This window comes from Silurus aristotelis, assembly GCF_946808225.1.
Source record: "Silurus aristotelis genome assembly, chromosome: 5".
In the NCBI taxonomy this organism is placed as follows: Eukaryota; Metazoa; Chordata; class Actinopteri; order Siluriformes; family Siluridae; genus Silurus; species Silurus aristotelis.
The window spans coordinates 14,842,372-14,856,040 of record NC_139578.1 but is presented as its reverse complement, the minus strand read 5'-3'; the positions used below and the strand labels follow the sequence as shown (position 1 = coordinate 14,856,040).

Here is a 13,669-nt window from a genome sequence, read left to right as displayed (position 1 = left end):
AGGATAAATTAACAGCATACATTGTTGCTAACACTCCAAACAGCTTTATTATTTCTAATCAACTATGCAATAAACAGAGAGGAACAAAAAAACATTTTTTTGTAAATTGCAAATTGTACATCAAAGCAATATAACCATGTAATGGAAAAAAATCTGATGCATACCACAACTGTTGGTTTTCATGCAGTCAGTTTTTCTTTATAAAGGAATGCCCTTTCTCTCTTGGTGGAGAGCTAAATTGGAAAAAGCTCTTGAAGCTTTCTGGTTCTAGGAAAGATTGGAAGAGCTTGTCACCCTCTGGACCCGCAGCTATGAAAGGAGGAGTGGAGTGGGGAGAGCGCTGTCTAATTATGCCTGAGGGGAACAAATGTAGACACCAATCTTTCAATGTTTTGAACAACCACTTAATGGTCTGTTCTATATTACTTGTACAGAATAAATTGGTCCTGTCTACTAACAAAGTTGGGAAGGTATGTATAAAGATGCTCTGAAAAAATGTCTTGTATTAATGCAGTGAAAACTTCAGCACATCTTTAGTACATTTACCCCAAGGCAAAGAATGGGCAAAAAGTAACAAAAATGTTTTATCCTTTAAATGGTAAAAATTAAGAATGCATCTTAATACTTCTTAACATATTATGAGCAGTGAATTATGGCAGTTGTCAGACTGAAATGTCTATATAATAATACAATCATAGAATTAATCAGTAATCTAATATTTATGTGACCTAAATGCTCCTGGACCCTGGTTTAAAACTGAGCTCAGATTACAGTCTCTGCTATCTGTGAGTTTTGCATGTCCTCTCTGCATCCCAACGGAAAGCCAGAAGGTGGGCTGACTACTAAAGATTCGCCCTAGTGCTAAATGTGTGTAAATGAGGTGTTTATGAAACCCTGCAGGAGACTGGTATACTATGTAAACTGTATTCCTGCCTCATTCCCAGTGTTCCTGGTATAAACTCCAGATCAACTGAGATGGCATTTGCTTTGTGACATGCTGAAAGTTATTAGAAGATGGGCGAATTGAAGCTATTAAGGAATGTTAACACTCACCAGAAGGAAAGAGGTGGTTCAGTCCATCTTTGTCAGAAGCCTCTACGGTGCGCAGCCTCAAAGTCTCAAACAGCCCTTGAAGTTTCTGATACTGTCTGTTTCTCTTCACCAGAAGCTCTGACACCTCACTATATTTTTGCTTATATTCCTCCAGCCTCTGGACACAGGAAGAGAAAATGTTGCCTAAAACTGGAGCAAAGCAATCAATCCTGATTCCTGGAAACCAGGAGGCATAACAATCTACTAGGATTAAAAGTATTCAGTAAAACAGTAATAACCTTATTGAGTGATGCAATCTCCTCTCGCATTGCATTCAGCTCATGCTCTTTGGATTGGTTCTGCTGTGCCATCAGCTTCTCCATTTGGCCAACTTGCACTTCTGCTCGGTACAAACTGTACTCCATAAGCAACCTTTCTTGGTTTACCTGAAGCATATTAAACCAGAAGCGTATCAAGTAATCACTGGCTCATAGGGTTGCACTTTCAACTAGCACTCATTTCAAGTAAAGCTTTCAAACAGTGCGGTACAAAGGTATGACTCATCCATGGTTTTTTCTGTGAAACAAGATGATCTACAGAAATTTAGCAATTTATCTACATGCGATATTCTTCAAAAATACAAATATCATATACATAACAAAATCATTCAGAAAGTTGAAAACTCAAGAGAAAGAAGTTCCCATAACCCTCTCAGCCACAGAACCGAACTGTCATATCATATCTGACAGAGCTACTACAATTCAAAGAGCAGTTACTAAATGCCAAGGCTCTATAATTTATAAATATAATAATAATTCTACATCAATTTCCAGATTTTTCCTGCTTCTAACACATCAAATTTGAGGACATATTGTTCACTTGCTGCCTGATATATCACACCCAGGTGCCATGAGAATAATCAGTGTTATTCACTCACTTTGTCATAATGTTATAATGTCATAATGTTATAACTTAATTTGAATAACAATTATTATTTGTATAGTAAATAGTGAAAATATATGTAATTATGTTATGGATACACTGTTGCACAAAAAAAGTGTCTCAAGGCAACACATTTAGAATATAGTTTTGTATTTTCCTGTTTTGCCCAATACTTTATTTCTGCAGTGATAGCTGTCCTTCTGGAACTTTGTCCCATCTCCACACAGGATCTCAGGAGCTCAGTCAGAGTGACTATTGGGTTCTTGGTCACCTCTTTAACTAAGGCCACTCTCCCCGATTGCTCAGTTTAGCCGGGTGACCAGCTCTTGGAAGAGAAGTTGTAATAATCTTGTCTCTGAGGTCTTCAGGCAGTTCCTTTTCAAAAATCATGTCAAAGCATTTAAATTTACCACAGGTTTACTCCAATGAAGGTGAAGAAACATCTCAGCAACGTTTCTACAATTCTGTTTTCAGGTTGTCATTAGAACTGTCTGTATAAGAGTTTTGCCTGTTCTTTGTGTCTGTGTGGGTTTTCTTTGGGCCCTTAGGTTTCCTCCCAAATCCCAAAACCATGCTATGTGAAAATAGCCTACAAAATTGCCATTAGATGTTTGTATGTACACCAACTAGGCATAACATTGACATTATGAGGGGTAAAGTGAATAACACTGATTAACTTTTCATCATTGCATCTGTTAGTGGGTGTGATGTATCAGGCAGCAAGTAAACACTTTGTCCTCAAAGTTGATGTGTTAGAAGCAGGGAAATGGGCCAGCGTAGGGATTTGAGCGAGTTTGACAAGGGCCAAAATGTGATGGGTAAACGAAAACAGACGAGCTACTGTAACTCAAATTGTTGAAGTTAATGCTGGGGTCAGGACTGTTTACGCAGCAAAAACAACAATGTGACAAATAAGACTATTCTAACATTGGGCAGGTGGTCATAATGTTATGCCTGATTGGGGTGTAAATGTGTTGTAATAGAATTAAGAGACTAATCCAATTTGTACTCTGAATTCATCCTATGTTTCTGGATCCAGCACAGTTTTAATCAGGATCAAGCAGTTACTGAAGATGAATGAATATTCTGGCTTTTCTTGCTTTCTGTAGAATAAAAATAATCTTGTGGGGGGGTTTTTTCTTCTATATTTTGTATTGGGGTGTTAGTGGATGATGTTGAACACAAAGCGAACCTGGTATGTCCAAAAAGCCATTGCTCGATGGCTGATATCCAAAACCGTCTCAGGTCGTAATCCCACCAAAACCATAGCCTTGTACTGCTCGGAAGGAGACAGCTCAGTGCGCACGATATCCAGTTTTCCTGACAGAGCAGAGGAGCAGGCGGGGCAGATGGCCGGGACGCGGCTGAATTCACCCGAGCCGTGCCGATCGCAGAAGATATGAGAGCAGGCTGTCACCCAGGCGAAGCCGCTCAACCTGCCCCGACACTTGGGGAAATTACAGATCAGGCTGAAGTCACACACGGACATGGCTGGAAAAAGAATTATAATAAAAAAAATAAAATACTAAAATTATATATATATATATATATATATATATATATATATATATATATATATATATATATATATATATATATATATATATATAAGAATGGGACAGGAAAAAAGAAAAGATAAAGAAATATTGCAGTTAGCATCTAAGCTAAAGAGTTGTTTTGACGCTAGTTAGCCGCTAAACATGATACTAGCTCAAAATTGGGCTTTGCTAGTAAATAGGACAATATATATCGACACAATTAAACACATTTCAACTATTACTACTATTATATAGTGTGTATTTGATATGTTTAATAAATTTACAACACTTTTCAGTAACACCGTTACCTGCTATTTCCAAAATAACCGCTAAACAACGATCACGTACTTGACGCTTACATGAAGCGGACACTCATTGTGCTACATTCACGTGCTCCCCGATTTATTGTGAATACCAGTTCCAAATTGTACACTGCTCCATTTGTAACTGCAAATGTGAACTTATTACGTATAATTGTGATTATAAGTATTTATGGTTATTTATAACTTTATAGTCATTTGCCCAGAAAAATAAAACCTATCGACTAGTACAGTAGTAATACTAATATTGTCAATATTATTATTTTCATTTTTTTTCCTAATACAACTTGTAATTGTGAATGATTAAAAACCGAACACCGCTTTGCTTGCATTTGTTTGGTATATTTCAAAAGAAACAACCCAAAATAAATCAAGAAGCTTAACCGACCAATACTTTATCTTTTTTTTTTTTTTACTGTAAATAACTTGACAACCGGGGGGGGCATCCTTAGCGCACGTGAAGGCAGCATTATTTCAGTACGCCTTCAACCTGCTGGGACGATCAGGACCCGGTCGTGCTCTCCAAGCGGTCGGAGATCACGTGATCTTTGTGAACCGTCGTAAACTTTTCTACTTCTTTCACGTCCTGCAACACCATTCTGATGCAGTGCGCTTTCTGCGAGTTCCAACACACTCTAAATAAACAGGCTAAAGAGATATAGGTACAGTCACAGGAGATGCTTCAGGGGGTCTGTGTACAAATTAGTTCGGATGGATATGTGTGTGCTGCATCTCATTAAAAATGGCTTTTCCCTTCATCACTGCTCCACGTGGTGTATGGGAATACAGGCGGGGTGAAAGGGAGGCATTGTGCGAGGGAGCAATGGATCCCGGGGTGCAGAAAGAAAGATGCTCACTCAACTGTGTCCAGGTCGCCTTTGTTGGAAATTCCCTTCCATTCACTGGCTTTTAAATAGAGCTCCACATATGCGGACTCACTGAGGATGTGACGGGAGCTCGATTCTCCTACAAACTTCTCTCAGTTATAAAGGCACATGAGGGGAATTGATTGGAAGTATGAAGTATAAAGCTCCTGAATCACCGCTCTCGTGCACACTTGCTTCCTCCTGATCAAGGCATTCACTGTGTCTTTTATACTGCTTGGATATAGAGGAATTATTATTATTATTATCATACGTCCATCGTTATCCCTGTGCATAAAGAGATGCTGTTAAAGTAGAATTACTGGAGAAACACTGTCCATGCAGCATTTGACAGCATACATTTGTTTTGGGTTTTTTTGGGTTTTTATAAATGGTGCTTAAAGGATAACGTGATTAATGATATAAATCTAATTTTTTTGCTTTCCGGCACTAAAGAGACTGCCTTTAATTGCTGTGATGGTGTGAGAAATGCAATGCGAGGGATCAAGAGAGAAAAAGAGACGGTGTTCCACACTATTGAAATGCAAATGTCAGTAAAGAACAAGGAGAGACTGTGTGTGTGTGTGTGTGTGTGTGTGTGTGTGTGTGTGTGTGTGCGCGCGCGTGCGTGCGTGTGTGTGTTCGGGAGCAGGGGTACATGCACAGCGTGCAAGTTTGAGAAAGAGGGGACTTGTTGAGGAAATAACACCACGCGCACTCGCCAATTCGCGCCGCAGCGGACGTCACGGTTGCCGCTCGGCGATCGGGCGCCCATGCTGACTCGATCGGCTTCCGAAGAAAAGGTGTAAGGTGTGTGTGTGTGCGCGCGCGTTAATGCGAGCGTGACTTCACGTCGACGTCGCGCCCGAAGTTTTTTTTTTTTTTATAGCCGCTTTCATCGAGCAAGACGCGAGCCGTACGCGAAACCTCGAGGAGACCCGTTGCCTCCGGCTGATGACCCCGTCACTGTTCGAGGTCTGGCTGTGAATCATGTCGCGCCGCAAGCAGAAACGACCGCAGCAGCTCGTTAACGCGGATCCGGGGGGCACGCGCCTGGCATCGCAAGGTGAGAGATTTATTGGGCTTCTTGCAACCGCGCGCCCTTTGAATTAAGAGGTGCCACTTACCAGCAAAGAACTATTATTGTTTGCTTTTTTTCCGAATACACAGTCATATAAATGGTACATAATATTTATCACCCTAAACTGACCCCAGTTTCACTATATTTGTTTTAATGTAATAAATTAGATCGCACGCGCTGTATCCGGAAAGGTAGTTTCTATGCATGTAAAAGATTATCTTCTAAAATGATCTTTGGCAAAACAGATATTTCCCAAAGTGAACTACTTTTTGCGTACTTAAACCCTAGCACCGCCAAGCAAACTGGCGCCTGCTCTCTGCCAGTTTGTTTGGGGAACACTGTTGACATTGTTAACCAAAATACAACGTTCCCAGGAACGCTATGAAATGATCCTAAAAAATAAACAAAAAGGGAATCAAATATCAGCGTTATGTGTTTGCTCGTGAATAGCATTGATTTAATACGTAATTCATTTCATCGATTTTATATGTGATAAGCCTGTACTGCAATGTTGCCAAATGAACTGGAGATTCAGGTGAGTTCACAAAAAACTCAGAGCTCACAGTGTACATTTTACCTTCATCTAGACAACGGCAGAACTTGTTTACATTCTGTATCCAGTCACAACACAGCTTTGATGACATCATATCACAAGCATGATAAAGACCAGCATTCACAGTTGGTCCACTTTTGCTCAGTATCACACAGGCACCTGATTTGGTTACTTACGTTAGTTTCAATTTGCCTAAATCTGGTTAAAAATCAAAAAGATCTGTCTATGTGCTGGACCATATATTGGATTTTGGCTCACAGTGCATCACGACAAGTTTTAAACTAAACCATATTTGGTCATACCCTACTGTCTAAGTAGCAACAGCCCGGTAATGGTGTGTGGTTCTGTTGTATGTAGTGAGTAGGGTCATTGTTCAGGAGATTCTGCTCAGATTTCCGCAGTGTATATAGTACCTGATCATCCTGTGGCCAAGTAATAGCTCAAGTTTTGTTTTTGAAAGTAGAATTTTTTTTTTTCTTGGAATTTGGAAAGAAAAAAATAACTCAGTCATTACTTTGACATGCATCATTCAGGGCCCATAACTGTGTTATCTTTTCAATAATACCAATTTCCAAGAGACTTCCAGCATTCTTTGCGTGACTGCTGGGGGTCTTTTATTCATTTAGAAAACTTTACTATTCACTGTGAATAAGGTGCAGGCAAATGGGGAGGGGAAAAAGGGTTTTTTTTGGGTAAAGATTAATCTCTTCTCTTTCTATTCTCTTTTTTTCCTCTCTTATTCTGTTCCCTTGTGCTCCCCTACTCTCTACTCAGTCAGTAAACCCCCCACCTCCCTTGATTCTATTCATCACATACCCCTACTCAGTTGGGGGTTCTATTGGTTAGAATGCAGATGGGTAAAGAATTTCTCAAACATAAAGAACTTCTAAAGGTGTCCTTGCAGAGTCCTTACATTTTCTTGATTTGGCTAACATAGTTTGGTTGAATCCATTAATACTAAATTGTTTATTTCTAATGATGTACCAGATGTGGTGACATAACATTGTGTACAGTCATTCAAAGTGTACTGGAGAATAGCACAGTCTGTCATTCAGTTTTCCAGTTCCCAACCCCCGTCTTTATTTTCTTTCTCTCTGCTGAAGATTCTGAAAGAATTTGACCTGTGGTCTCTAGAGGTCAGATCAACTGGCCAATCAGGGCATGAAGACAGTGGCCAAAACCCATAGTATAGTCTGACCTGTGACCTTGTGTCAGGGGAAGAATAAATGAAGAGATGAAAGACAGAAATGATGCAAAAAGTGCTAGGTTAAGAGGGTTATGGGTTGTTGTGGTGATAGCCATTGTCCTCTACAATGTGTTGCCATAGCAGCAAGGTGGTTAGTGGCCTGTGGCAGGAGTAAAGAAAGAAGGTTGTTCATCCGAGATTGTTTTTCTAGTATGTAAATATATATTCTAGTACATAAATATATTTAAACAAAATAAATGATATAACTTGCATTTTAACAAACATCTGAAGGATTCACCTGAAGCAGTGAAATACACTACAAAACTAAAACAAATGAAGATGCCAGTTATATTGTAGTTGTGATGCTCTAAATTCAAAGACTGTTTTATCTAAATACCCATACTTTTATGTTTTTGTTTTACAGATAATCAGTTGGCAGTGAAGTCACCATCAGACTCTCTTGCTTCAGAACCTACCTCATCTTCTTCTTCATCTCCATCCCCCTCTTGCCTCCAAGATTGTCAACCTCCCCTTGCCCCAAGGCCATCACCTGGTGGGCTGCATGCCCCTTCTCTTCCAAATGAAAGTTCATCCCCTCCACACTGGCCCAGCCATATTGCCCCCTATACCACATCTCTTCCAAATACACATTCTTCTCTCTCTCCAGATTTTCCACACCCTTCCCTGTCTTCCCAGACTCAATCCCCTCCTCCTGTCCAGCAAAAGGTTTCCCACATTCCTGTACATCAGCCTCATTCCACCATATCCTCTCCTCAGATGGGTATCTCAGCCACAGCCATTGGTTTATCCTCCACATCCACGTCTTCTCTTAATGCTGGTCCACATCCAAGGAGCCCTAATACAACACAGCAAACTTCTTCCAATCTCCAAGAAGATGTTCATGTGCCACCAACCCTAGCTGTGCTTTTAGAAGAACTTAGGGTATTGCAACAGAGGCAGATACACCAAATGCAGATGACTGAAGAAATCTGCAGGCAAGTGCTACGTTTAGGTGGAGTAATCACAAGCCAGGATACAGCATCTCTGGAAACCCCCCAAAGAACCTCAGAATCTCTGTCACCTTCTCTATCCAATTCAGGTCCTTCTCAAGCTACAGCCTCTTCCATAACATCCTCTCTTCCAACACTAATCCAAGAATCTGTTACACACCTCAACATATGTAATGCAAATGGGCACAAAGATTCATATTCCTCTTCATCATCCACACCATCTTCTTCTGCCTCATCTCTAGTGTCCTCAGGAGCATCTGTGCTACCTCTTTCTTTGTCATTGGGTATTCCCCGTTATCTTCATGAAAAGTCCCCTAACACATCACTTAGTCAGACCGGTGCTGTTAGTTACCAAACTCCTCTGCTAACCTCTACCACCCAGGAGCAGCTGTCACTTAGCTCTGCTGTGGGATCCTCAGCTGGATCATTGACCACCTCAACAGGGCGCCAGCAGCATGTCTGTCGGTTTTGTGGTAAAGTTCTGAGCAGTGACTCCTCCTTGCAGATTCATTTGAGATCCCATACTGGTGAAAGGCCATACCAGTGCCCTGTCTGTCTCAGTCGCTTTACTACCCGTGGGAATTTAAAGGCCCACTTTCTCCGCCACCGTGAGCAGAATCCAGAGCTGTCACTTTCTCTACTTCCACCTGCTCTGTCAGAGCAGAACCAGTCAGGATCTGGACTTATGGCAGTACAAAGACGCAGAAAGCGCCGTGCAGAAGATGAAGAGTCTTTCGCAGTTAAAGGTGGTGTAAGTGTACCAGATGGCTTAGCTCTTGGGTTTTTATCTGGTTCATCTTCTCACCTTTCTTCATCATCTCTTCCACTTCCTCCCAGTGTAGATTTAGCTCTCTTGTCCACTGCCCATTCCCTGCTACAGCTCAATCGCGCATCTGCATCAACAGTGGCATCTGCTTCAGCTAGCATACAGTCTTCCTCTGCATCTACTACCCCCTCTTTATCTTCCTCTGTAATGACAAACCAATTTAAAGGTGTTAAGCAACAGAGATTTGATGAAAATACTCCTCCACACTCCACCATACATCCCACTTCTCCATACTCTCAGCTGGCCCACCTCCCCAAGATCCTGTTTCCCTCAGGTCCCTCACCTCATCACCCTGGCCTGGCCCTCTTGAGGCCTCCTCACCTTACTTCCCCTCACCCCCAGCTCACTTTTCCCTTTTCCCCATACCCCAAACCCCAATCCTCCTCCTCTTCTTCATCTTCTTCAACTGCTACTTCTGACACCTGCAAGCTCCAGAGACTTGCACAGAAGCTGGAAAAGCAACCTCCATCAAAACCTTTCGGTGAGGATCAGGCTAATGGAAATGCTCAAGCTAATGATGTTTCCACCACTACATCCACTAGTAATATCTCAGAGTACAGAAGGGAGATGATGACAGCCTTGGGCCTAAATCCTAATCCCAGCAGTGATCTCAGCTCCCACAGCATCTCAGGATCAATTTCCTCCCTACCATCTCTGGTGCCTAACCAATGTGGAGTTTGTCTGCGTGTACTTAGTTGCCCCAGGGCACTTCGTCTTCATCAGGCCACTCATCTTGGTGAGCGTCCTTTTCCCTGCAAGCTTTGTGGTCGCTCCTTCTCTACTAAAGGAAGTCTAAGGGCTCATCTGGCTACCCACAGGGCACGTCCACCAAATACACGCACACAGAATTCCTGCCCTCTCTGTCAGCGTAAATTCACCAATGCTGTGGTGCTACAGCATCATATTCGGATGCATCTAGGAGGGCAGTTGCCACCAGAGGGCAATGGAGATCTGGGAACAGAGGAACAAGCTAATCAAATGGGCAGTGTCATACTGCCAAAGACCATCCAATCTCTTCCAATTAATATGAGCATGAGTGTGTCTTCTTCTGTTACTGTTTCAAGAACTAGGACATCACCTGAAGCAAAACAAACAGACGATTCTCAAAAAGATATGTGTGACACACCTGTTAGTCAAGTAAATCCAATTACTGATCATGTCTTAGAGAAACAAGACCCCACTAGCCCATATACCAGTGACAGCACATCTGCTAACTCCTCTCCTTTAGAAGATACTGGCATTGATGCTAACCTAAGCAGCGTTAGTGATTATAGTCTCAGTGCTCTTCAAGCTCTTCAAAATAAGTCTCAAATTTGTGCTGGAGTAAGTAAGGCTAAGGAGGATGATGAGAACATTCCTCTGTCCCTCTGTACCAGAACCAGTTCCCAGGATTCTTTGCCCAACAGCAGAGATTACACAGGACCTTCTCATCTGGTGGTCAATGAACCAAAATCCAACTCTCAGTCTGCAGCTCTCGATCTTTCTCCAGCACTCACACCACCCTCCAGCCCATCCCATCAGCCCAAGACTGAAGTCAGAGACACACAGAAGGTTGTGCCAGTTAATGAAAAGGACATGGATCCTGAGCTCAGTGAAGGAGGTGTATCGTTGTCCTCAATAATTACTGATAGATCACAAGGGGAGGAGCGTGAGAACACGATGCCTAGCGATGCTAAAGATTTAAAGTGGAAGGAAGGGGTTATCAAACCCACAGAAATAAGTCATGGAAACTGGATTAAAGATGAAGCTGAAAATGCAATGACCAAGTCAGATACTCAAGCGATTCCAACACAGCCTGCTCGTACTGAAAAGCCCTATAGCTGTATGCACTGTGGCAAAGAGTATGCCAGCCGTAGTGGACTAAAGGTAAGGTTTCAGCAACATGTCTGTTTCATGCATTGCAATTTGTGTTGAAACTTAGCTTGTAACACTTTCCTCATTTGTTATAAAACTGTTTGTTTTCAGGGACACATGAAAACCCATAGTGGAATAATGACCAATGAGCTGAATGCATCAGTTGTTCCCCAGTCCTCGGAGGGAAATCATAAAGACACTACAGAGGCTAGTCCCCATGCTTCCACTGGAAACCTGCAAGAAGAAAAAGAAAATAAAATAGAAACAACTTTTGAAGCAGTGTCCTTAACAGAGGATTCTCTGCCTATTGCTGGTTCAGCAGATGGAGGGCAGAAGTCTGGAGACAGGGTCTAAAAGGATGTAAAAGAATGCAGAGACGACATGTGTCAGTTATTAATCAATCATTTTTTACTTTTCTTGTGTTAGATGTAGCTCTTGTGTTATTGTAGAATATTAGTGAGTGTTAACATGGTAATATTAGTGCCTTTTTCTGAAAACAAGGAAATGTGGATGTACACAAAGTCCTTGTTATCAGATATCATCGTACTTAGAATCAGGTGTAATGGTTGAAAAAAAAATGGTGGTATTTGTATATTACAAATCGTTCAATATTTTGATTTCCAACCATTTACAATAGAGATAATGCCAACAAAAGTAAGGTTATTTGAAAACAAAAAAGATTTGCATACCATATCATCAGCAGTGGTCAGCTTGATAGAAGTGGACGAAAATTTAAATTTATCTTTTATTTTCATTGATGGTTTTCTCTCCCTTCATTGTAACCATTATGTTTCTGTATGTACTGTATGGTTTTCTATGTAGTAGCATCTCTGTCAACCTTTTATTAATAAGATTAGATTTTTTGGAGAAAAATTTACTTTGGCAAGTCTCAAAATGCAATTAATTTCACTGGATTCATCACTCTGTCTCTTGTCCATATTTTATTGTAGCTTTGTCCACTTTTGTGGCATTTAGTCCAGGTGATGTATTTGGATGGAAATTAGGACAAATCTATACACCCTAACGGCTGTAGAATAAGCTTCTGTGAAAGCCACTTTATTATTGTTAAAAACATTTAAAATCTTTAGGCAGAGAGATAAAAAGACCTTTATCTTTAAACCAATCTTTATTTCATTAACAGGCATATAGTTTGCCGAAATTGCCATTTATTTGATACCTTCTGTCACTCAAGACAAATGCTGCCCTTTGTCAGTGTATTGTACAGAACTCTATTTTGCCCACTTTTTATTTTTTTTATTTTTTACTTTGTGTGTTCCCCATCACTGTTGCCTTTAAAAATGTGTACTTCATTGTTTTGAAGTTTAGGAATAAAAGCCGAATGAATGTCATGTCATTCAGATAAATATTTGTGTAATGTGCGAATTACTAAACATACAAGAGAATCATTGCCATAACAGTCATTCTTCTGTCTATTTTTTATACCGTGTTTGTGTTTTCCCAAGATCAATATTCTGTATCTGCTTCAGAGATCTTTTGTATAGTTTTTTAAACCTTTCAAAGTCTATTTCCTTTTATATGGCTTAGTTTGCCAGATCTGTGGTGCGCATGTTGATAGGTGTGTGTGTGTGTGTGTGTGTGTGTGTGTGTGTGTGTGTGTGTGGTGTGTGAGTGTGCAAACTTGTGCACTGTGATTGAGTGTGCAGCTGTAGGCACCCCCTCCACTCACTCCCTCCTCTCCAACACCCTCTTTCTGTGTCACGCTCGCTTTCATATGCTCCCTCTTTTATTTTCTCTTTCATTCTCACTCTTTCAGCCTCTTTCCATCCTCTACTCCTCCCTATGTAATGGGACTGACACACAGGAAGCTCTAATCCCTGCACAATGATCCCCTTACCCCACCCAAGCGTCTCTGAACCTGCGGCAAGGAAGGGGGGCAATTGGGACCAACCCAGCCAGCTGTCCCCAAAATGCCTCCTAATCCTGCTTCTGCAGAGCCCTTGAAACCATGACAACAGGTAACCAAGGAGAAGAATGTTGAGGTTGAGAGGGACAGAGACAAAGAGCCCAAAAAAGGGTTAGAAGTTTGTCCACACACTTTCGGAAGCAACACAAGGCATGTCTTAATCAAAAGTACAGGATAGGACTAGACTAATCAGACAATGAATACAAATAAAATGCTAATTATTAAATAAATTATTAAGTAAGTTATTGGTGAATTTGAATTTTTTGTTACTATTTCTTCAAAGATTATATTAATTGAATTAATTAACCATCAGGCCATCCATGGGCCATGTGGATTAGGTGTGTTCATTGAGTGGCACTTTAAACTGTGTTTTGTGTGATGAAGCATATCTAAATCTAGTAATACATTCTCAACCCCAACATTTTAAAATATTCAACTGTCAGTGGCTGTAACAAATTTTAATTGAATTTAAAAAGGAAATCAGAAAGAATAAAATACGTAGATGATGGCATGGCTTTTCTTTAAATGTTTAAGTTTTGC

At 40.8% G+C, this 13,669-nt stretch overlaps 2 protein-coding genes across 6 annotated transcripts; one reads left to right on the top strand and one right to left on the bottom strand.

The window, feature by feature from the left end:
- Positions 1–91: 91 nt before the first annotated feature.
- ccnb1ip1 (cyclin B1 interacting protein 1) lies at positions 92–4,851 on the bottom strand. 5 transcript variants are annotated; one of them, XM_083542991.1, is made up of 5 exons: positions 4,695–4,851; positions 3,167–3,465; positions 1,332–1,478; positions 1,054–1,210; positions 92–354 (listed from the first exon to the last, which is right to left on the bottom strand). In XM_083542991.1, exons 1-5 carry the CDS (start codon positions 4,729–4,731, stop codon positions 188–190), a joined length of 807 nt encoding a protein of 268 aa, XP_083399117.1. In that variant the 5' UTR covers positions 4,732–4,851; the 3' UTR covers positions 92–187. The 5 variants fall into 5 exon arrangements, with proteins under 5 accessions (XP_083399117.1, XP_083399120.1, XP_083399118.1 ...); XM_083542994.1 differs by having other exon boundaries at positions 94–354; positions 4,690–4,763; XM_083542992.1 differs by lacking the exon at positions 4,695–4,851 and adding an exon at positions 3,840–3,887 and having other exon boundaries at positions 94–354.
- Positions 4,852–5,384: 533 nt separating this feature from the next.
- On the top strand, positions 5,385–12,569 carry LOC310726963 (uncharacterized protein). Its single transcript, XM_083542981.1, has 4 exons — positions 5,385–5,505; positions 5,585–5,761; positions 7,940–11,217; positions 11,317–12,569. The coding sequence occupies exons 2-4, from the start codon at positions 5,686–5,688 to the stop codon at positions 11,557–11,559; spliced, it is 3,597 nt and encodes a 1,198-aa protein (XP_083399107.1). The 5' UTR covers positions 5,385–5,505; positions 5,585–5,685; the 3' UTR covers positions 11,560–12,569.
- The last annotated feature ends 1,100 nt before the right edge of the window (positions 12,570–13,669 follow it).